The sequence below is a fragment of the Cucurbita pepo genome, chromosome 11 (genome assembly GCF_057944985.1).
Source record: "Cucurbita pepo subsp. pepo isolate OVF chromosome 11, ASM5794498v1, whole genome shotgun sequence".
NCBI lineage: Eukaryota > Viridiplantae > Streptophyta > Magnoliopsida > Cucurbitales > Cucurbitaceae > Cucurbita > Cucurbita pepo.
The window spans coordinates 1934135-1957702 of NC_141808.1; the positions used below are offsets into that span (position 1 = coordinate 1934135).

Consider the following 23568-nt stretch of genomic DNA (forward strand, 5'->3'; position numbering starts at 1 on the left):
TAGCTAATTTTGATGCTTTCTTCTCTCTTGAATCTTCGTTTTCGACCTCACTTCTCTAATCGTAATAATCTTTTTTAACTGTTGCATACCAATTTAGGAAACCCGACCTCAAAGAGGTTTATATACACAAAAATTTTCAAATGTGAAAGCGAGATATCAACTCGATCACGTATGGAATAAATAGAAGAAATAAAGGAAGGAGACTTTTATCTCCCTTTTCTTAGTTTATCCCTCATGTTAAAGGGATTTTCTCTATATTTTTTTAAAAATATATTATCATAAATAATATTCTCTACATGTCATGTTTTAAAAATTTCAATAATAATTTCTTAAATTTTTTAAAAAAATTAATATTTTATTTAAAAAATATCCCTTTAACTTTTATAAAAAAAAGTTTCGAGACAGAAAAATGTTTATTTTTTTTAATGCATATCGAAAGAATAATTTTTCGTAATTATTTTTTTAAAAAAAATTAGGGTATTAAACTAATTAAAAATTTATTGAATATAAAATTAAATTAAGTAGTTAATATGCAATTTTGGAGTTGATTTAATTTTTTAATTTAAAAAAAATATATATATGAATTAAAAAATATAAATATTTTCGAGAAGGCTAGCTAAAAAAAATAGATTCTTAATTTATTTTTTTAATTATTTTTTTGCGAATAAACCACAAATCTTCAATTCAACGGACACTTCACTTATAAAAGCATCCCCCAGAATATATGTCTTTAATTTAAATTATCCAGAGGCATATATGCTTTTATATTAATTATTTTAATTTAAATATTATATTTTATATATTAGTGAAGAATATTTTGACCATATTTCCACTAATTTCAACAAATTAATTATTTAATAAATTTTGGGATTTTTAGTTAGTTTTAGAGTATCCAATTTGAGTTTATTACATCATTTATTAATTGTTTTTTAAAATTATAAAATAATAAATAATATATATATATTTTCGTTCTAGTTTATTTTAAAAATCACTTCAAAAAGATTTCAGTACAATACTGATAAAATGATAAGAGATGGATATGAAAACCGTTCACCCGAGTATAGCTTTGTAGATAACATTTGCTCGAATTCGAGTAATGGCTATAAGGGAGAGAAAATGGAAACTATACCCAACAAAAAATTGACGTTAAATCAAGTACTTCTCGGAAATAGCTGATACAAGCTGCCCATATCCACTTTGACTAAAGATGAACTTAACCGGAGTATAGATTATCATTCATTCTAACAACTGTTGAATGAAAATAATTGCTAGCACGTAAACTGAATCGATAGCTTAGCCTAAGTTTAATACTCCGACAACAAAAGACAGTGATAGCACGTAAACCGAATTAATAGCTTGGCCGAGTTTCCGTAATTGGGGAGTGATGAGAAAAGGCAATGCTTTAGGATTCCATTCTAAGCAAAAAGAGGTATGAAGTTTGAAGGAATTAATACCCAATAATTTGTGGATAGGAAAGACTAAAGTTCCCACTTAGCCTCACCATTTATAAGATATGCATATCATATCTATTATCCCTTTTTTTCTTCTTCTCCTTTCTATTCTTGCCATTGTGAGCTATGCAATCTAACCCAATTCTTACGGGATCTAAATAGGTCGATTCCAAATGAAGCGTTTATATCGATATGGTCGACTCAAATGGGATCTAGTCTGTTTGATATTTGATGAAACGGTCTGGTTTAGCTGGATCAGGGGCTCTTTTGTTCGTCTCTATCTCTAAATGGGTATAGGCTCTTCACGTAATGAGAGATTTGTATTACTGCTAGCACTACAAAAAGATATGGTCTTGATGCTCTTACTTGTAAGAGTCTAATCCCACCGCTAACAGATATTGTTCGCTTTAGCTTATTACGTATTGTCATTAGTCTCATGATTTTAAAATGTGTCTACTAAGGAGACGTTTCCATGCCCTTATAAATAATGTTTCGTTTTCCTCTCCAATCGATGTGGGATCTCGCAATCCACCCCCTTTTTGGGGACCCAACGTCCTCGCTAGCACACCATCCCGTGTTTGACTTTGATATCATTTGTAATAGCCTAAACCCACCGCTAGCAGATAATATCTGGTTTGGTCTATTACGTATCGCCGTCAACAAAACGCGTTTTGAAACCATATGACTAATGAGGAGAAATCTCTCAATGGCCCATGTTTATTTTCTGAAAAATGGCCCATTGCAATGTACCAAATGGGCCTGGGCCCATGTTTATTTTCTGAAATTTGACCTGGGCATGGGAAGCACGTGGGATAAATAAATGGGCCTAGGCCCATGCTTATTTTCTAAAAAATGGCCCTTTGCACTGTACAAAATGGGCCTGGGCCCATGTTTATTTTCTGAAAATTGGCCTGGGCATGGGAAGCACGTGGGACAAATAAATGGGCCTGGGCCCGTGTTTATTTTCTGAAATTTGCGGGGGCATGGGTAGCACGTGGGATAAAATAAATGGGCCTAGGCCCATGGTTACTTTCTGAAAATTGGCCCATTGCACGGTACAAATGGGCCTGAGCCTATATTTTCTGAAAATTGGCCTGGGCATGGGAAGCACGTGGGATAAGAAATGGGCCTAGGCCCATGTTTATTTTTGAAAATTGGCCCATTTCATTGTACCAAATGGGTCAGCCCAGGCCGTTTCTACGGGTCACGAAACAAACAAAAACAATACAGAGCAACGGAACGGAGAATTAGAAAAAACGAGAACTTCTTTTAATCATTCAATCAATACCATCCTCTCTCTTCTGCGACGTGACGTTCTTCGAACTCCTCCGGTAACCCGTTCGTCAGAGATCCGAGGAGTTTGGAAAATTTTCAATCTCTGATTTTCCTGTTCACTCTGTTCCTCCTAAATCTTCCGCCTCCTCGATTTATCGCCCTCGCATTCAGGTGCTTTTACGCTCTTTTTCGTTTCCATTTGATTTTCTTTCACCCTTTTGCTTGTATGTTATTTACTCCAATTTCTCTGTCATGTTCGTCGGATTTTCTGCTCTCCGATCCGCCATTGGTGCTCCCTTATCGGGGAAAGTTTAGTTATTAATTAAAGCGATCTTTGTAACTTGGAGGCTGTACTGTATATCGTGCGTCTGAGAAAGGGCTCGCAGCAATCTTCATGAATTGGGATCCATGTTTATGTATTTGTTTTGATTTGAATTGGTTGTATTTATGTCGTGCACTGACACGTTCTCACGTTGAGTTAGAATACTTGTGGAATGAAAGAGGTGGATTGGTTAAATCAAGAATGTTTAACTCGAGAGTTCGTTCAGATGGCTTTGGCGGTTAACAAATCATTTTACTTTTTAAGGTGTCAGGTTCCTGGTTTATAAAATATATGGATCGAGTTTGATGATTTCACTATTGGGTCACTCTTGAATTAGTTATTTTTTTTAACTTGTGAGATCCCACATTGGTTGGAGAGAATGAAGCATTACTTGTAAGGGTGTGGAAAGGTTGATGGCAATACGTAACAAGCCAAAACGGGCAATATCGACTAGCGGTGGGCTTGGGCTGTTACAAATGGTATCAGAGCTAGACACTGGGTGGTATGCCAACGAAGACGTTGGCCCCCATAGGTGGTGTATTGTGAGATCCCACGTCAGTTGAGAAGGGAACAAAGCATTCCTTATAAGGGTGTAGAAACCTCTCCCTAGCATACGCATTTTAAAACCGTAAGGCCGACGATGTAACGGACCAAAGCGGGCAATATCTATTAGCTGTGGGCTTGTGCTGTTATAGCTTACATTTAGCTGCCTTTTAATCCTCGTACATGCTGTGGTTCTCTCCCCTTTGATATGATGACGAAGTGTTGTATTAATACCTGAGGGATAACATTTGAATTATGTACCTGGCATTGGTTGTCAATCCACGTTTTAGTTAGTTGACTATATGAAGGTTTTGAATACTTTTATGCCCTCCATACCCATTACCCACCAATTTGTTATATATATATATATATATATATATATATATATATATATATATATATATATAATTCACACCATACATTCCTTCCACCTTGTTTATTACTTGCAGTTGCAGCAGGTACGTGAAGGGGAGCTTTCCTTTGTATTTTATTTTCTTGGACCTTTACTGTGTTAGATGGAGTACTGTAGCTCATTACTTGGTTGAGAATCTTACTTCTTCCATACGACATCAACAAGAATCCAGTAGCACTTTATGCTTGTGTCCTTTAATTTTTGTTATCTTGTTGTTTGCTCGAGACATACGAATTGATTATCTGGATTTTTATCAATTCATGAATCTGATCTAAAGCCCAAACTATCTATTTTGATCATTTGGTTTTCCAGGACAAAGACATTATTTCATAAATATAATTTCTCTATATTATTCTGATGTTTGAAGACATTTGGACATTGTTGTTGAGTTGTGTGTCAATGGATCTACATCTAGTTTTTTCTCCTTGTGTAAGGAATGATGATGATCTAATTAGATTTGTATTTGTTCCCAGATATGGCTGGTATGGCAGCTGAAGGAACCCAATTTGATGCACGTCAATTTGATTCCAAGATGAATGATTTGTGAGTTCTGTCTCTCTTTTCCCTTCCAATTGATCGTCAAATCGGTGCTGTATGCATTAACCGTCTCGGTCTTTAAGCACTTCAGTCGTCCTTTCCCCTAACTCAACTCGACCATATTTCAGCTTTTATGGCACTCGAACGAACCCTTAACGCTTCTTTTTCCACTTTAAAACTTGACTTTGTTGTAGGCTTGGGGGAGATGGGCAAGACTTTTTCACCTCATATGATGAAGTCTATGAGAGTTTTGATTCCATGGGTTTGCAGGAGAATCTCTTAAGAGGAATATATGCTTATGGTATACATGCTCTCTTCCTTTTCCTCCTCCATCACTTTTCTGGTTTCTACTTCTGAAACCTGGAGTGAAACGATTTATTTCCTTCTCGTGTGTCGAAGTTTTGCCCCTTAGCTTGATTTTTCTAAGTGTGAGCTTGTAACCTGTGGCCCTGAACCATAGTCTAATGTAGTTCTGGGTCCAAATTATAGGTTTTGAGAAGCCTTCTGCAATTCAGCAAAGAGGTATTGTTCCATTCTGTAAGGGACTTGATGTTATCCAACAGGCACAATCTGGAACTGGAAAAACAGCCACTTTCTGCTCTGGAATTTTGCAGCAGCTAGATTATGGCCTAGTTGATTGCCAGGCATTAGTTCTCGCACCCACCCGAGAACTGGCACAACAGATCGAAAAGGTTATGCGTGCATTAGGTGATTATCTTGGTGTCAAGGTCCATGCTTGTGTTGGTGGAACCAGTGTTCGCGAAGATCAACGCATTCTCTCAAGTGGTGTCCATGTCGTTGTTGGCACCCCTGGTCGTGTGTTCGATATGCTGCGTAGGCAGTCACTTCGCCCCGATCACATTAAGATGTTTGTGCTGGATGAAGCTGATGAAATGCTTTCACGAGGGTTCAAGGATCAGGTCTTTTTATTTCTCATTCACCATATCTCTTTCTGATTTTCTATTCTTTTTCCTAATTTCTTGGTGTTAGGTGTGAAGTCCCAAGTGTTCCATCTGCATTTAGCATACAAAATTTTAAGACAACGTGAAATCTTTTTTTTGTTTGCCTCTGTTCATTCTTTTGGTATTTTTCTCCCCTAATTGCTTTGGTTTCAATATATTGCAGATTTACGATATTTTCCAGCTTCTTCCTCCAAAGATTCAGGTTGGGGTTTTCTCTGCTACAATGCCCCCTGAAGCTCTCGAGATAACAAGGAAATTTATGAATAAACCCGTGAGAATTTTGGTGAAACGTGATGAGCTCACCCTTGAGGGTATCAAGCAATTCTATGTCAACGTCGATAAAGAAGAGTGGAAACTCGAGACTCTTTGCGACCTTTATGAAACTCTTGCAATTACCCAGAGTGTCATTTTTGTGAATACCAGGCGCAAAGTTGATTGGCTGACCGATAAGATGCGCAGCCGTGACCACACTGTTTCTGCCACACATGGAGACATGGACCAAAACACTAGAGATATCATCATGCGGGAGTTTCGATCTGGTTCATCCCGTGTTCTCATTACTACTGATCTCTTGGCTAGGGGAATCGATGTCCAACAAGTTTCCCTCGTCATAAATTTTGATCTTCCTACTCAGCCAGAGAATTACCTCCATCGAATCGGTCGAAGTGGACGATTCGGAAGGAAGGGTGTTGCCATCAATTTTGTGACCACAGAGGATGAAAGAATGCTGTTTGACATCCAAAAGTTCTACAATGTCATGGTCGAGGAGCTGCCAGCAAACGTTGCCGATCTCATTTGATGCAGTTCTAATTCAGCCAGGTAGAAATGGCTTTAGTTTTGTCTCTGTTTTATTTCCTTCGTTTTTCTCTTGGTAGTTGAGTTGCCTTTTGGGTTGGGGGGAGTCGACCTTCGTACGGATGAACTTGCCCCGGTATGCTGCATTCGGGTTTGGGCGTTGTTTGTGGCACTCTCTTACTGAGAGTAGAAAAGAATACAATGTTGCAAATTTTGTCACAAAGTCTGTTTCTGTATTACGAGTCCAAGCAAGGGGCAGGCATTGCACATCTGCCTGCTGTTACTTGTATTATTGATTTGAACTTCTGTCTTGTGTTTGTCTGAAAGGAATGTAATTATACAGAAAGAATGATGAGTATTTAATCATGCATTATAAATTGTGACTTGTTTCAGCCATGTTTTTCAATTATTGAGCAGCGTTGAATCTTTAATATTGTACAGTTTTTTGACACGGTATACGCTGGAAACGCCACGTGTGATGTGTGTGATGTTTTTATTGGGTTAAACACATTAGTTGGTCCAAGAAACTAATAGAAACAAGCCACAAATTAGACAAGATGAAAAAGAAACAAAACAAGTTACCTTAAACATCGTGAAAGATAAGATAAACAAATTGTTCTGTTCTTGATTAAAGAATGTCTGTGGCTTTGATTTCCAAGAAACAGAAACACAGATCTGTTTCTTGTTTATATCTGGTGTTAACGTTTGATCTTGTCTGGTTGCTGCTGAATCAGGATCATTGAACATGTCTTCCACGGATTAAATGGATTCTCTATACTTGACTTGACTCTGAGCTGGAATGTTGGAAAAGAAATAAGGTAAGTTCAATAACTTTCTCTTTTCATGGTCGCAACACAAGTCGATTTCGTTCATGTTCTATGTCTATAGTTATACTAGTCTCGTTTGCGATTGAAATACTTCTGATTCGAAGAGTTGACTTTGAAGTTTACCTCCCCTGTTACAAGATTTAGACGTTTCATACCCGTTTTGTAAATGTTTATAGGTTATAAAATAGTTTTGGTCCATATATTTTAACTAGGTTTTTAGATCAATAATGACTTAGTTCGAGAGTTTAATATATAAAACGATGTAGTTCTTATAGTTTAAATTTGTAGCTTCGTTAGCTTCTATCATGAATATAGTCACTCAATCGTTAGCTTCTATCATGAATATAGTCATTGAATCGATAGCTTCTATCATGAATATAGTCACTAAATCGTTAGCTTCTATCATGAATATAGTCACTGAATCGTTAGACTTTAAACTTTGTTGACTAAATTGTTATGAATCGAATTTAAACCTAAGAACGCATCTCGTGTTAAGTTTTTTATTTTGTTTTTGTTGGTCAAACAATCTGAAAGTAGTTTAAGTTCCCCTTTCCTTTTCAGTTGGGAGAATAGAAAACTTATAGTATTCAATAAAAGAATACATTTGGGAGAGCATAAATTCCAAAAGTCAGTTTCTTCCACCCAACAAAACATTATAAAATTGAAGTTTCCCCAAAAGCCAACCCATCTTCCTTCTTATTGCTCCCACGTTTTCATAACTCCCATTCTATTCTTCTTCTTCCTCCTCCATGGATGATGACAGAAGAGGTTCTTACGGAAGCTCGTCGATGCAGATCGAGAGCTATTACGGGCCACCGAAGAGCCAGATTTCTGGGAAAAAAGACAAAAGAAGTTCTGGATCTTCTTCAAAATCATTCAAATTATCAGATCCTGAGTTTCAAAGGAAGAAAAGGGTTGCCAGTTACAAGATGTACTCTGTTGAAGGCAAGATGAAAGGCTCCTTCAGAAAGAGCTTCAGATGGCTCAAGGATAAGTACACCCAAATGCTTTATGGCTGGTGGTGAGTTTCTTATGGAAGATCCAACAAATTCTGTATCTGGGATGATTTCCATTCGATTAAATAGTCTTCTTTTTGTGATTTTTTCTGGGAAATTTCTGTTCATGTTCTTCATTGTTCATCATCTGATCTGTTTGTTTTGGTTGGATACTCTTTTGGGAGTTATGAATGTTGAAATGTTGAAATGTAAACAAGTGATCAGTCAAACTTTGCAAATAAAAGCTATCTTTTTTCTCTTTTCATTTCGTTTCATTCTTTGAATCAGTCAATAGTGTTTGATATCAAATCATATGAAGATGATAGCATTATTTTGTTCTATGCCCACTGTTCTTCTCAGCCACTCGTTTTGTTAAATGAATTATGAACAAAATTATAGCAAAAAGTCATGATTGATCAAGAAAAGGAAACATAGTTTTCAAAAATCTATTGGAATTGTAAATGAACTTTAGGTCGGTTTGATAACTAATTCGCGGATTTTGCTTTGTTGGGGTCTTTCTTATTGAGGTTGTAAGGGGATGCTCGGCTTAGAATATCGACCCTTCTCCTGTTCATCAACTCTCACCTCATTCTGTGCTTCTAGACATGTCGAGCTCTACATATTTTTGTACGCACTCGAATTATTACAAGGATTACTTTAGAATTTGAGAGAGCCATTGGGCTTGAGACCATAACCATGTAGGTTAGGTACAGACAATCAATCGACTAAAGAAGACAAAATCTGTGCTTATCCTCGGCACGAAATAAGTACCTCACCTCACTTACAATGAAGCAGTTGGTACCACCGTTCACTACTCTTGATGATAACTCAGAGAACTAGCGCCCAGGAACATAGGGCGACATTGATTTTCTAAATTTTGAAAACTAAAGATTTTGATTTTAAACGTGTTTTTAACTAAAGTTGTTCGAGTGTTGAATTAAATCGAGTTGGGATATTTTTTAAATCATCTCAATTGTTCAGCTTGTAATTTTTTTTTAACTCGATCATAAAATATTTGGGTTGAATTAGTTCTAATTGTTTAGATAATTTTTAAATTTTTTTTTTTTTTTTTTGGTAACAAAAGTAAAATATTATGTAACACATTTATTTATTTATTTCCGACCATTCATTTAAGATTTACAACTCAACTTCAACATATTTCATATCGTCGTCATTTTCATGTCCTAAACTTTGTAAAAAAATGACGGGTCACTGACCATTATGTGTTGTAATGGTGCTTCTTAACAACTCATGAATTAAATTCATTTAACTCTCCACGTCGAAAAAATTGAATCTCGGACCTCTTAGCCAACTACGTCTTCTAGAAATTTATTCATTTCGGGTTACAAATTTACTTATAAGACCCCATTAACGAACCTAACTTTGTTTATTTGAACCTCCGACATTAAAGAAAAGAAATACATATAATTTTTGTTGGATGAAATTGGTTGGGTAGAAAAGAGGCAAAAGCTCTGTTTCTCTCCCATTTTCCCCTGTATTTTCGCCTTCTCTTTCGCCTTCTTTTATTGTGAAAACAGACCAAAAAAACAGAGCCAAAAACGCCAAAAAAAACTCATCCAATCCCTTCTTCTTCATCATCCTCCTTTCAATTCCTCATTTCCTTGCAGAAACTAATCAATTTCTGCCATTGTTTTTCGATTTTCCAGCTCGAACCAGACAAAAAACAAGACAAGATTAAAAAACAGAGCATCCCAAAATGAACAGATGAAAACAGAGCTCCTCTGTTGGGTTTCATTTTCCTCTGTTTTTTTTAATGTTTTAGTCATGGTGAGAAGCTTTCCGACGGATGAGAACCCGTTAATTCATCCGGCGATTTCCCTCTCCCTTCTAGCGGCTGGGATGGCAGCCGCCATCGCTATGATCACCACCTTATGCGGTGACCGATCCCGGAAAACACCCACAGCCTCTGAAGCTTCATCTCCAACCGCCGCCGATAACAAACCAGACGAAAACGCTTCCCCGACGGTGAACCCATCCGGCGGAGAAACAGAAAACGACGGCGACGAACAGGGTGTGAAAGAACTTCCCCTGCCTCCGAAAATGCAACAGCTCGGGAGTGCAAGCCCGCCGACGCAAATTTCTAAATCGGCGTCGGAAAGGAAATTAACCCATATGAAAAGTATGAACGTTAATGTTCCGAGAAGCCTGTCGGTGGCGCGGCACAATTTAGACGATGGGCGGCATAAGAAAAAGGATAAGATTAAAGGGGAAGATTCGATTTGGACGAAGACCATAATTTTAGGGGAGAAATGCAAAGTTACAGATGAAGAAGATGGCATTATTTATGAAGGAAAAGGGAAGAAGATATCGGCGTATCATCCGAGAGCTCCGAGTTCGATGTCGGCGTCGCTTTCTAGGCAAGGATCCGCCATTGATGCGGAAGCTCTGCCCAGCCCAGAAGATAAGTAGATCGGAGAAGGAGATTGGTGGGCTGTGTTTGAAAATCATTGGCTAATGGAATTTGAATTTGTAAAGAATTGTTATTGTTTTGGTTACTCTGTAGAGGAATCTTTTTTTTTTTTTTTTTTTCTTTCTTTCTTAAATGTTGCTGTTCGTCGTTCTTCTTTGGTTAATTAATTAAGTTCCAAGTTTTAGCCATCTTCTTGCTTTGATGTGTTCCAATGTTTTGGGAGTTTGTTGTTCTGTTTTTTTATTTTAAAACGAAGTGGCATCTCACACTCTATTTTTTTCGGGTCCAACGTCACGTGTCTTTGTGACATTCCCGAGTGGGTCCAGTGTCTTTATTCGCATTTGATGTTGGGGTTTGATATTAATCCATCCGTTGGAGTCCAGCATCTCTTGTCGTCTGGTGCTTGGCTTTGATAGCATTTGTAACAATCTAAGCGGGCACACTGTCTAGTGTCTGACTCTAGTATCATTTGTAACATCCTTGAGCAAGCCTAGTGTCTTTGTTCACTTTCTGATGTTTGGCTCTGATATCAATCCACCCCCTTGAATTAAGCGTCTCTTGTCGTCTGGTGCTTGGTTTTGATAGCATTTGTAACAATCTAAGCGGGCACATTGTCCGGTGTTTGACTCTAATACCATTTGTAACATCCCCGAGCAGGCCCAGTGTCTTTGTTCTTGTCTGATGTCTGGCTCTGACATTAATCCACCCCTTGGAGTCTAGCGTCTCTTGTCGCCTGGTGCTTGGCATTTGTAACAATCTAAGCGGGCACACTATTTAGTGTCTGACTCTAGTACCATTTGTAACATCCTTGAGCAAGCCTAGTGTCTTTGTTCACTTTCTGATGTTTGGCTCTGATATCAATCCACCCCCTTGAATCCAGCGTCTCTGGTCGTCTGGTGTTTGATTCTGATAGTATTTGTAACAATCTAAGCGGGCACACTGTCTGGTGTCTGACTCTAGTACCATTTGTAACATCCTTGAGTAAGCCGAGTGTCTTTGTTCACTTTCTGATGTTTGGCTCTGATATCAATCCACCCCCTTGAATCCAGCGTCTCTGGTCGTCTGGTGTTTGATTCTGATAGTATTTGTAACAATCTAAGCGGGCACACTGTCTGGTGTCTGACTCTAGTACCATTTGTAACATCCTTGAGTAAGCCGAGTGTCTTTGTTCACTTTCTGATGTTTGGCTCTGATATCAATCCACCCCCTTGAATCCAGCGTCTCTGGTCGTCTGGTGTTTGATTCTGATAGTATTTGTAACAATCTAAGCGGGCACACTGTCTGGTGTCTGACGCTAGTACCATTTGTAACATCCTTGAGCAAGCCTAGTGTCTTTGTTCACTTTCTGATGTTTGGCTCTGATATCAATCCACCCCCTTGAATCCAGTGTCTCTTGTCATTTGGTGTTTGGTTCTGATAGTATTTGTAACAATCTAAGCGGGCACATTGTCCGGTGTTAGTAACATCTCCGAGTGGGTCTAGTATCTTTGTTCGTGTATGATGTCTAGCTTTGATATCAATCCACCCGTTTGGAATCCAGCGTCTCTTGTCGTCCGATGTCTGGCTCTAGTAGCATTTGTAACAATCTAAGCAGACACTCTGTCTAGTGTCTTGACTTTAATACCATTTGTAACATCCCTGAGCAAGCCCAATATCTTGTTCACTTTCAATGTCTAGCTCTGATAACAATTCACCCCCTTGGAGTCCAGCGTCTCTTGTTGTTCAGTGCCTGGTTCAGATATCATTTGTAACAATCTAAGTGGGCACATTGTCCGGTGTTTGACTCTAATACCATTTGTAACATCATTGAGCAGGCCCTAGTATCTTTGTTCACTTTTGATGTCTGGCTCTGATATCAATCCACCCCCTTGGAGTCCAGCATCTCTTGTCGTCCGGTGCTTGACTTTGATAGCATTTGTAACAACCCAAATGGTCCCAATGTCCTCGCTGGCACACCGTCAATGTCCTCGCTGGCACATCCCCGCGAAATCAGTGCCCTCGGAAGTACATCGTCCTCTGTCTTGCTTTGATACAATTTGTAACATCTCAAGTGGGCCCAACGTCTTAGTCCTCAAAAGTTACTATTTTAACTTTAAAAAATAATAACTTAAAAAAATCGTTTATTTTTACATTTTATTGCAAATCTAAATTCTAAATACTAAAAAACGATCATTTAAAAAAAAATGTCTTATTTATTTATTTAGCTAAGAATGTAAATATTTATTAAAAAAATAAAATTAATGATTAGAAATTGTAAAAAAATAAAGCATAATTTTGAATAACAAAAAATAAAATTAAATTAAGGAAAAAAATTATTGTATCACGGCGGGAAAAAACCCCTGTAGGATTAGTAAATGACCAAAAAGTCCCACCAATACATGCGTGAGCCAAGCAGCACTCAGGGTTATAGTCGTCATTATAAAATTTCCAGCCTCATCTTCCCGCCATCAGAAATCCCCAGATTTTCATCGATTTGATAAAGTCCTCTGGACTAAACCAAAATCCATTTTCAGACATCGAATTCTTGCAGTTCATACAGAGTCCGGACATGGCAGAAGAGGAATCCGGAGAGGCTATCCGGCCGGAATTTCCGATGGGGCGAATAAAGAAGATAATGAAGCTGGACAAGGACATTGGTAAAGTGAATTCAGAAGCGCTGTTTTTAGTCTCATGCGCCACTGAGCTTTTCCTTGAGCTTCTCGCTGAAAAATCTTCCGAAGTCGCCGCCGAGAAGAAACGGAAGACCGTGAAGCTTGAACACATCCGAATCGCCGTCAAAAGGCATCAATCGATCAGTGATTTTCTCCTCGATTCGCTTCCTCTTCCTTCTCAGCCGTCGGATGCTCCGGCGAAGGACGAGAATCGCACTCGCGTTGTCGTTGATAAAGTGGCTCCTGAAGGAACCCGCCGAATCGATGATTTCTTTCGCCGGCCAGCGAAGACCGCGTCCGCGGAGATCAACGAGACATAGGCGCTCAATCTTCGACAGGCAAAAGCTCACAAGCACATGTTCTGAATTACTTTTTGGCGTTTTTATGTCTGCGAGCAAGTCCATATTTTATCATTAGATGAGAAATCTTGTTTGTTACTGAACATTACTTGATAAACATTATCCTGTTCATTTCAAGAATTTTCCATCTAAATATCGCATAAGAAGGGGAAAATTCAAAACTATTTGAGAACTGAATAGATGAATTTGATACAATTTAGACAATCAAAATGAGTAGTGGTCGACTTTCACTCTCTCTGTATAAGCGTTATTTTTAGGACCTATATGAGGTTTGTACAGGAAAAATTAATTGGAATGAACAAGAAACTCAAAGATAGAATAACTACTCGAGTATCTTCTCTATCTTCAGTCAAGACATAAGCTAATTCGCAGGCTAGAATGGTTCTCTCAAACTTTATTCTGTGGGATTATCTTATTGAATGACATTTGAACTTGAAGTCATGTAGTGAGCTCTAAGGAGATATTGGGCCTGAAAATGTGGATACCACCGAAGCTGTTTCATCTCTGACCCGAGAATCGAGGTTGTGTCGACGAGCTATATTTTGTCCAGGTGATTTTTTCGCTTCCTTTATGAAAGAGATGCCTTGAGTTGCTGAATTTATGTTGTTTGAACCAAATTGCAGGATTCCTTGAGAAAGCCTTCTGTTCAAAGCTATGGCATTGTTATAACCTCCATTAATGCTAGCATTTGAAAGACGCCGACTGCTGGTGCTTGGCCTTGGTCCATAGAAGTTTTCTGGCTCGATTAGAATATGAGTTTGCACTTTTTTCTTCTCCTGCCAGAAAAAAACCATCATTGAAACCAACCTACCAACAGATAGTAAATTATTTTGCAGCAGAGTAGATCAAATTATTGTTGAGGATTGTGTTGAGAATTGTTGGGAGGGAGTCCCACATTAGCTAATTAAGGGGATGATCATGAGTTTATAAGTAAGAAATACATCTCCATTGGAATGAGGCTGTTTGGGGAAACCAAAAGCAAAGCCATGAGAGCTTAGGCTCAAAGTGAACAATATTATACAATTGTGGAGGGTCGTGGTTTCTAACATGGTATCAGAGTCATGTCCTTAGCTTAGCCATGTCAATAGAATCCTCAAGTGTCGAACGAAGAAGTTGTGAACCTCGAAGGTGTAGTCAAAAGTGACTCAAGTGTCGAACAAAAGTTGTACTTTGTTCAAGGACTCCAGAGAAAGAGTCAAGCCTCGATCAAGGGGAGGCTATTCGAGGGTTCCATAGGCCTCAGGGAGTCTCTATGGTGTACTTTGTTCGAGGGGAGGATTGTTGAGGATTATTGGGAGGGAATCCCACCTTGGCTAATTAAGGGGATGATCATGGGCAATGGACAATATCATACCATTGTGGAGGGTCGTGATTCCTAAAAACTATGTGATATGATTATGGGGGAAAGGAGAGTTCCGCTTTCACCATGTTGTTAAATTTCATATTTAAAAGCCTGCTGCAGGGAAACATTGTACTTACCCTTGGTCTCCTCTTCTCCTCTTTTTCCTGTCTCAGGGCATTATATTCCTCCAACAATTCTAGCAATGGCACCTGAAAATAGGACACATATTTGTCCGTGATTAACAGATAACTTGGTATTCTTAGCAAGGTGGGAAAAACAAAGAAGAACCACTACTTTTTATGGGGAAAGCATGGCAGTCCTGTGTATCTACTACATCTATTCTATTTGAAATTGCCCGGGAAGGTACTTCAATTGGTTTGTCTGCTTTTGATTTTCTTTTTTTACCTCGAATATCTGACCCTTTTAGGCGCTTTTGGAAGATCATTTATAAAATTTAGAATCGTTCTCTCGAATGATGATTAGCACATGACAACAACAGCATTGTTGCAGGTAATTATATAGCTTACCTCATCATACAAGAACACTTTACTTCTTTCTGCCTCCCAACTCCTAGTCTTTTCCAAAAGCAATTCCACCAAAGCTGCAGTTTACGTCATTTTCAAAAGGAGAGAGATAATCAAGTCATTTAAAATCCTAGTAATATGTTCAAATATCAAGATGCTCACATCTCTTTGGTGTGGAAAGATATTGAACTAAAATATGGTCTGGCAATTTTAAGACATCCCATCTTTAAAGCCTCCTTTACAGTTCATTGAAATTATTGCTGATATTACCTGGAATTTTGTTGACTGCTATTCTTGCTCGTTCTGCGCGCCTAAGATTTTTGTGAGCACCTCTGCTGACTGAGTATCGGCTTTGATCCTGAATGCTCAATTCTATAATTAATATTTATGATTAAGATTGCAGTCAAGTAGTTGTCTTTTATAGCTTGTAGGAAATTACCAACCATGTTATATTCTTCCAACCAGCGCTCTTCATCACATGTTAACATCCATTTCTCAACTTTCTCCATTATAGTCTTCCTGCTAGATGCTTCTTCTTTTGCTCTTGATATTTGTTCATCCATGCTTGTGAGGAGATTGGCATGATCAATTTCCCCTTTTGCAGTACATAGAAGTCAGTTTCTGGATTACTATAGATTTTCATAAAGTACATGATATTCTCTAACATTAATGCCATTACACAATGTACCAGAATGAATAAGATTTATTATTTTTTCCATTCCCGATCTTGAAGGTATCATCATATGCGATTTGTTACATATATCTTCCAGCTCCATCTGTTTCTTGATAAATAGCTCTTTCATCTTGCTTGCTTTTAGTTGATCAAGTCTCTTGACTTCAGCCTCAGCCTTGAAATGTTTATTCACATAATTAGCACCTAATTCATTAAATCTTCTATTTACCTTTATCACACGTGTGTAGTACCTGCTCAATTATGTATAACGTAAGGCTCCCAGGATCAGATATTTCAGGTGATGAGAATGATAATAGACGAATTACATGGGAAAACGATCGGCGATCACCATAAGGTGAATCCATAAGTTCCCACAAGTTTGTCAATGTTTTTCCTAGATTGTGAAGCTGCAGAAAACATTGCAGAAATTTATCAAATATTGTTTTGTTTACAGTATTGGAGAAGTTGGCATTTGAAGATTTAAGCCATTTGTTTAAATGTAAGCATACTATAACTGTTGGTTTCACCTGGTTCTGATGACTTTTATTCTTTTGATATAACTGTAACAGTCGTGTTTTACTAGGCTGTGATGATTTTGTTCTTCGATACCCATAACAATTATGCTAGTGATCAGATTAACCTCTAGCAGTCAAACCTTTTGATTTTGGGATGTAGCATAAATATGTTGTTTGGCAAGTACAAGTTTCATCACCTTTTCAAGCCGTTGCTGCTTTTCTTCTTTGAGAGATTCTACCGTGCCTTTAAGTTTCTCTAAAATGGAATCGCTAATGTTCTTTGATCTTCCAAATGGGTCGTCCAAGCTTGGATGAATCTTGGTGATAATCGTGGAAGCATCCATCCCCAAGGTTGCAGACAATTTGTGGACTGTGTCTATATATTTCTCCACTCTCTGAAGCCTTTCATTCTGTCCAAAGAAAATCGACAAGAATTGGTATGTAAACGAAGTTAGAAGTCGAAATATTGTGTTGTATGTGTGTGCATTTCCATTTACAGTAGGATCATAATGTAACCTTTTCACTGTGAAGTCTCTGTAATTCATTCTGATATTCCTCAAGTTTCGTCATAGAAAGATCGGTCTTATTCTCTACGACAACTCGAGACGAATCAACATTCTCTGCTTTACCTTCTATTTCAGCAGAAATTTTCTGAATTTGTACTTGTATGGCACTTAACTGTTTCATCCTCTCTTCTTTTCTCAGCCGCATCTCTCTCAGAGCTGGAGTTATTGAATCAAGCTGCTCTTTCAAAGTTCCCGCCATCTTTTCTGGCTGATCAGACACGTCCAATCAACATATACAATTGGGTAAGAACTGGCAAATTACATATAAAAATGATTGATGTTATGATTATATTGTGATAGTTGAAGAAATCATTGCGTACCCTTCCAGGAAGAGAGCGTTCTCCAAGGGACAGCAGAAGATGGGTAAACTCAGCCTCGGCTTCCGCAAGTTCCTGATGAAGTCGAGCTCGTGACACATTTGCATCATCAACTTTTCTCCGGTAAACTTCTAGACACTCCTGTTCCAAATCCAGAAGAACCTTCTCTCTGTCAAACTGGTCTTCCCCCACTTCGTCCCAAATCATCTGTTATCATTATGTTACTTAGTCAATGCCACTGATACTATATGCCCAACTAAACAAATAAATAGAGGAAGAACAAACAAACTCCATATCCATGCCTGCAACTCCTGAAGTAGATATCCACATGAAGTTTCAAGCATAGTGGAACTTCGCGTCCCAATTGGAGTTTGAAATGAAGCCATCTTTTTCTCAGAACTTTGGATTGGAGTGTTTTCCCAAACCCCAAGCCTGCAAAGTTTGAGTTAATCAACAGAAAGTGCAGGAAAAGCTGGAAATGGGTTGGAAAAAGAGAGAGAGAAAGCCTGAGAGAGAGAGAGAGAGAGAGAGAGAGAGAGGTGGGTTTTAGTTTTTGCTTAAACGATAAGAGTAGGCTGTATGTTAGGGAGGGTGGGTATAGTGCGCTTTGTGTATGCTTTAGTTTCAAGGATCGCCCTTTATCTTTCTTCAGCTTTATCCCCCCTTTCCCTTCTCCCTGCTCCATCATTTCTTCTTCCATTTTATGAACCATTAAGACAGCAACTCCCCGTCTTCCTCCATTAATAAGATGGCCTCTCTTATTCCAGGTTCTCTCTCTCCTGCACCACAGCCTACCCCCCGCAAGTAGCTCTTTCAGGCCTTGATTCTCAAGCAATCCTCATTTGGTTCTGTATACAAAACTAGCCATAAATGAACGAAATAGTAGCTTGGTTCTTATTGAAGCTATGATTCCAACAATTTTTTTGGCTAAAAAGTAAAAGCATTGTCTTGCGACATGCAACTAGAGGATATCTAATGTTGTTGGGTATACTCTGACATAGACTACATGGAAATTTGTTTGCTGCAAAAACAAGATTTTAGCTTCCTCAATGTTCTAATTATAGGTTTGTTTGTTCGTTTGTTTGTCCAAACCTTTTTCTGCCCTTTTTAGGAAAGAAAAATAATGTTTGTTACTTGTTCTTTTCTTTCTTATCAGAGTTTATCTTATCTTCTGGAAGAAGGCTGAATGAAAGTAGGGCTGGAGAGAGGTTAGGGGATACCAAGAGTGTGAAGGACTCAATGAATTGATTGATAAAGACATTGGCGTTAGTGGCTTCATATAGCTTGAAGAACTTAGAAGATAGAACTGAAACCAACGAATTGGCCCCTAAAAGATGTTGCTTCCTCAATGGGTATTGTTAAAATATTGAACAGGTTGAATATTCTTGGTGTTTCTTAATTCTTCAGGTTCTTTCCAATTTGATCCCTAATCTATTTAAAATTTCAATTTTGCCCTAATGTTCTGCTAATTATCTATTTGGACTTCTAAAAAATCCTTATTGAAACTAGTTATTAAATTAATGTATTATTGACGTAAATAACTAAAATTGTATCTAATTTTTATTACCATTTCAGGAACTCAATGAAATTGTAGATTTCCTTATTTGATGTTCTCAACCATTTGATATAAAAGTTGGGATTACTATACTTAACCTTAAATACTTTTGCTTTTTGAATTTTTTTTTTTTATAAATAAATCTAATAGCTCATGTCTACCGCTAACAGATATTGTCTGGTTTGTCCTCTTACGTATCACCACCAGACTCATGAGATGATTTTAAAAGGTTGTTATGTTACGCTGGCAGATTCAGATGATTTTAAAAGGTTGTTATGTTACGCTGGCAGATTCAGTCTACTAGGGTAGGTTTCTACACCCTTGTAAATAATGTTTTGTTTTCCTCTCCAATGATCTCATATTAAAAATTTGTCTTATGCTCATTTTTTTACCGAAACCCACCCCTTATACATATTTCATTTAATCTTTTTAATTTACTAAATGGAGAGTAATTCATGGAATATCCACTCCAGTCCTTACAAAAAAAAATTCCGAAAATTTTCTGTCCCGGTGCTTACATGCTGTTATTTGAGCTTATGAAATGGTTGATACTAGATTTTAGTATCCACCCAACAGTCACACTTTGTAATTTAAATGCCAACAATTTTCTACCTAAGCAAAAGATTCCATTTCACTATGTAAGAATTGCGAGAATACAATATCTATTACCATTTTGGATCTTAGGACAATACCATGATCCAAGCAATGAAAATACAAGGGAATTCCTATTACAGGCAGGCAGCCCAATAACAAAATCGCCAAAAATTCTCAACCCGTCTGTACAAGCCTCCACAATTAGAACACACTAAAGTGACTCTAAATTCTCTTTAACAACGTGAAAATTACAACTCAATATCAATCGACTATTAGAACGGTGACTAGTACCTAGTTTCGTATCGAACCAAGCTGGAGATGTCGAAGATTATTGAAATCAGCACAAGACAAGTGCAAAAATTATGATTTCCTAAGAGTTGTTAGGGAGGTGAGAGTTTAGAATGCTGGACCTGGAAAAATAGAACTCCAGTGTTCATCTTCTTCACCACCAATCCTGGATTTTCAAACGTCTGCTTCGGTGAACGGTGAGTTTAACCCCGGGAAGCTTGTGCTTCACCTGTCTCCATAACATATTGACAGCATCTTCCTTCTTAGGAGGGTACTGAAATTCATAGTGGTGGGAGATACCCTTTAGTTGCTTCCACATTTCAATCCATCTCTCTTTAGGAAATTGCCTGAGTTTATCAACCATGTAACCAGGCTGCAGCGCCTCTTCGAAGGAGAAAAACAATGCAAATAGACTGTAGTCGATTTCATCTTCGTATGGCAGCTCTATTTGATCACTTACGATCACGGGAACACAGTGGCTCACAATAGCATCAAATAACCGGCAAGACGATGGAGTGTCTCCAGCGGGATGCAGACAGAACTTCGATGACCGCATCCCTTGAGAAGACTGGAGTATCAGAAGAAGAGAACAGAATGAGATACTCTGGATTCTTTACCATAAAACCTTACGCAGCTGTATACCTATGAGTAAGGGACATACAAAGAAACTAGGTTCCTAGATACCCGAAGAACAGAAATTATAAATGTAAAATTCATCCAAGTATTACAAAGTTAATCTTGTTTCTTGGACCCCTAATATTGTCTTTTCCTTACCATCCAAAACTACCCCAAGGAGAAACCAACATGTAAGATTGCGTGTTACGCAACACTTTTAGATGAGAGGAGCATGGGATATTGATTCAAAGCATACAAAAAAATAAAATAAAACAAGAATTTTGGATAAGAAATAGGTTTGGATGTTTGGTCTGGTTAAGGTATATGATATAGTTACTGAATTTAAACCAGCAGAGTAGAATGCGTCAAAGTTTTCCCATACGAATAGTCACATAGAACATATTTAGCAAACACGCACACCGTACCGTTTTTATGCTTTTCTCATTTGCAGCGCTACGTTCATAGTGAATATCATCATAGCCGCCTAATATCTTCGCCAGTTTGACACGAATAATGCCATCCTGAAACATGTTTAACAAATTCAGTTACTAACAATTTCATGTCAAAACGCAAGTTCTGCTTCCCCCATTTTAGAATGGGAGGGTATGACAAGACATGAAACTTCAGTCGACTTACATCTTTTCTAAACGTCTTTCCCTGAAAGAAGAGTAGTGTCGGGCGAGATTCATATGGGTCTGGAGGGTCATCATCAATGAAAGAACTCACAACATGCACATATGGAGCTACCACGTCTTTGCGCAAATTTGACATGGTTTTTGGATAGCGGCCAAAATCCACAACAATTTGAATTGAGGCGTTCACCTGGTTTCGGAGAAACCTGAAGGCATTAGGATGTGTCATGGGAATGACATGGTCTCTGCCCTTAGACCTCTGCCAATACTTGGATTCGCTCAAGAATTTCATGAGTTCAATCTGAGGAAACATTAGTCAAATGATCAAAACCAATCAACTGGCTGAAGTAGAGTTTCATGAAACTTTCTCTTCAACGCTTTCAAAACTAAGAATATAATATTTGAAATACAAGAAACCCAATATTGAGACAAATTAGATGCTGACAATCAGAAGAATACAATTCAAAGTAAACCCATATCTATAACTCTGAGATAAGAATTCAAACAAATGTTTCAAACATCGTGATCAGATGAACAAGTTTCCTAAATAGTGGACGTGTAGATCCATGAGTTCATTACAAGTCAACGACTGAAGTTTAGTTAGTGCGATGGATTAATGAGAAGTGGGAAATTGACAGGCTTGCAACCACGAGATTTACACTAAACTAACATGTCTATCCCTGGATCTACAAATTCACTCGGTCTGAGATTGATAAACTGGATCGAATTCAATTCTAAGAACACTATAGAACTTCCCCCCTTTCTACATCTACTTTACCCGCCATTAAGCAGTCGTCTGAAGAGTAAATGGAAAATTGAACATTATCACAATCCAAGAACTGCGATAGAATCAGTTAAACGTAGCAAAATCAATTTGAAACCTACTAGACACGCTACAGTCAAATAATTCAATGCCTTCGAGGATCATATTAGAATCCCGCTCGGAAAAGCCCTCCCAAACCCAAGGATGTGAAGTGAAATACAGAACATTGCGGGGTCTAAACAAGAAATTACAAAATTACAGAGTTCCAGAAGAGCCACAAACTTAAATCTGTACAATTAACTGGAAGGTACCTGCAATTGGTGATCAACCTCCGTAGCCGGATCGGTCATATTGCGTCCGTGTGAATTAAAACTCAACGAAGAAAAAAACGGCACAAAGAAGGCATCCGCATTCTCCGGATCCATAACTCTAACTGCATCTCTGCCATCCCCACTACCTTCGTGTAAAAGCGAACCCATCATCCAGTACTCCACACTATGCTGCCGCTTCAACCCCGAGTTTCTGGGCCATGGAGGCCAAGTGGATGCGGTGACTGGAGTCTGGTCCAAGTTCCGGCGATTGAGTATGCCTACATTGAAGCGACGGGGAAGGTCGTACATGTAGACTCTGAGAGGAGAGTCGGCGACACAGGGGAAGGAAGAAATTGGCTGAGACTGAAGCAGAGGGAAGAAGTACGATCTGATGTCGACGGTTCCGACGAGAATCGAACAAGAAATGAAGAAGATAACAGAGAAAATGAGGAAGAAAATAGCTTTCCGATACATTTTCAGAGATCGTCGGCCACAATTTCTCTCTCAACCGTGTTCTTTCTTTCCGATACATTTTAGGTTTAACACTTCCAACTTCTAACCAAGCGGTTATTTCCTCCGTTGCGTTGAAAATACGAAACGAATTATTATTCATTTCGATTTATAATTAAAATTAAATTAATAAAAATATCTCTATCTACAAATTTCAATAATAAAAAATTAAAAATACATTTTTATTTTAAAAAATTCTTTAATTTCATTTTTTAAAATAAAAATTATTCATGGTATTTCTGCTGGCGATGAAGCTGGCCCTAAACACTGTGTTTAAAACTGTGAGACTGACGACGATATGTAACGGACAATATCTGTTAGCGGTGAGTCTGAGCTGTTGCATATACTCAATAGTTAATCTCCTTCTTTATATTTCTTGACCAATTCTCGAGCAAAACATTCTTCGTACTCTTCCTCTACCAAACCGCTTGAATTAAATAAATGAAATAGAAATTTCTCGCAAAAATAAATGAGAGATTCCGCAAAAATAAAAAATGTAATTGAAAATAGGTAAGAGACGTTTAAGCCAACATTCTAATCTCACATAACTAACAGACCATCTATCTAATAATAATAATAATAATAATAATAATAATAATAATAATAATAATAATAATAATAATAATAATAATAATAATAATAATAATAATAATAATAATAATAATAATAATAATAATAATAATAATAATAATAATAATAATAATAATAATAATAATAATAATAATAATAATAATAATAATAATAATAATAATAATAATAATAATAATAATAATAATAATAATAATAATAATAATAATAATAAT

General features: G+C 37.6%; 5 protein-coding genes and 1 long non-coding RNA gene across 10 annotated transcripts; 4 read left to right on the forward strand and 2 right to left on the reverse strand.

The window, feature by feature from the left end:
- Positions 1-2698: 2698 nt before the first annotated feature.
- On the forward strand, positions 2699-8053 carry LOC111805660 (eukaryotic initiation factor 4A-15). 3 transcript variants are annotated; one of them, XR_002816695.2, is made up of 7 exons: positions 2699-2897; positions 4477-4546; positions 4735-4841; positions 5030-5460; positions 5666-6321; positions 7032-7115; positions 7919-8053. XR_002816695.2 is itself a non-coding variant. In XM_023690809.2 (5 exons), the coding sequence occupies exons 2-5, from the start codon at positions 4479-4481 to the stop codon at positions 6299-6301; spliced, it is 1242 nt and encodes a 413-aa protein (XP_023546577.1). In that variant the 5' UTR covers positions 2699-2897; positions 4477-4478; the 3' UTR covers positions 6302-6703. The 3 variants fall into 3 exon arrangements, 1 of the variants encoding a protein (XP_023546577.1); XR_002816696.2 differs by having other exon boundaries at positions 7888-7942; XM_023690809.2 differs by lacking the exons at positions 7032-7115; positions 7919-8053 and having other exon boundaries at positions 5666-6703.
- LOC147790080 (uncharacterized) lies at positions 7122-8384 on the forward strand. The gene has a single exon (XM_087128456.1). It carries the CDS (start codon positions 7874-7876, stop codon positions 8147-8149), a length of 276 nt encoding a protein of 91 aa, XP_086984582.1. The 5' UTR covers positions 7122-7873; the 3' UTR covers positions 8150-8384.
- A 4619-nt stretch (positions 8385-13003) lies between these two features.
- Positions 13004-14217, forward strand: LOC111806117 (DNA polymerase epsilon subunit C). The gene is made up of 3 exons (XM_087128485.1): positions 13004-13539; positions 14007-14110; positions 14184-14217. The coding sequence occupies exon 1, from the start codon at positions 13099-13101 to the stop codon at positions 13519-13521; it is 423 nt and encodes a 140-aa protein (XP_086984611.1). The 5' UTR covers positions 13004-13098; the 3' UTR covers positions 13522-13539; positions 14007-14110; positions 14184-14217.
- LOC111806116 (65-kDa microtubule-associated protein 8) lies at positions 13712-18570 on the reverse strand. Of its 2 annotated transcripts, XM_023691473.2 has the most exons (11): positions 17800-18570; positions 17501-17704; positions 17131-17388; positions 16812-17024; positions 16351-16506; positions 16115-16274; positions 15870-16021; positions 15697-15784; positions 15430-15503; positions 15040-15111; positions 13712-14336 (listed from the first exon to the last, which is right to left on the reverse strand). In XM_023691473.2, the coding sequence occupies exons 1-11, from the start codon at positions 17881-17883 to the stop codon at positions 14013-14015; spliced, it is 1785 nt and encodes a 594-aa protein (XP_023547241.2). In that variant the 5' UTR covers positions 17884-18570; the 3' UTR covers positions 13712-14012. The 2 variants fall into 2 exon arrangements, with proteins under 2 accessions (XP_023547241.2, XP_086984610.1); XM_087128484.1 differs by lacking the exon at positions 17800-18570 and having other exon boundaries at positions 17131-17384; positions 17501-17641.
- Positions 15104-18879, forward strand: LOC111806118 (uncharacterized). Of its 2 annotated transcripts, XR_002816742.2 has the most exons (7): positions 15104-15412; positions 16348-16454; positions 16554-16598; positions 16683-17051; positions 17320-17423; positions 17509-17620; positions 18654-18879. It is a non-coding gene; the product is annotated as an uncharacterized LOC111806118 (long non-coding RNA). The 2 variants fall into 2 exon arrangements; XR_015422928.1 differs by lacking the exon at positions 15104-15412 and having other exon boundaries at positions 16314-16454; positions 16775-17051.
- Positions 18880-19681: 802 nt separating this feature from the next.
- On the reverse strand, positions 19682-22796 carry LOC111805025 (putative arabinosyltransferase ARAD1). The gene is made up of 4 exons (XM_023689886.2): positions 22256-22796; positions 21186-21482; positions 20975-21070; positions 19682-20502 (listed from the first exon to the last, which is right to left on the reverse strand). Exons 1-4 carry the CDS (start codon positions 22727-22729, stop codon positions 20089-20091), a joined length of 1281 nt encoding a protein of 426 aa, XP_023545654.1. The 5' UTR covers positions 22730-22796; the 3' UTR covers positions 19682-20088.
- Positions 22797-23568: the final 772 nt, after the last annotated feature.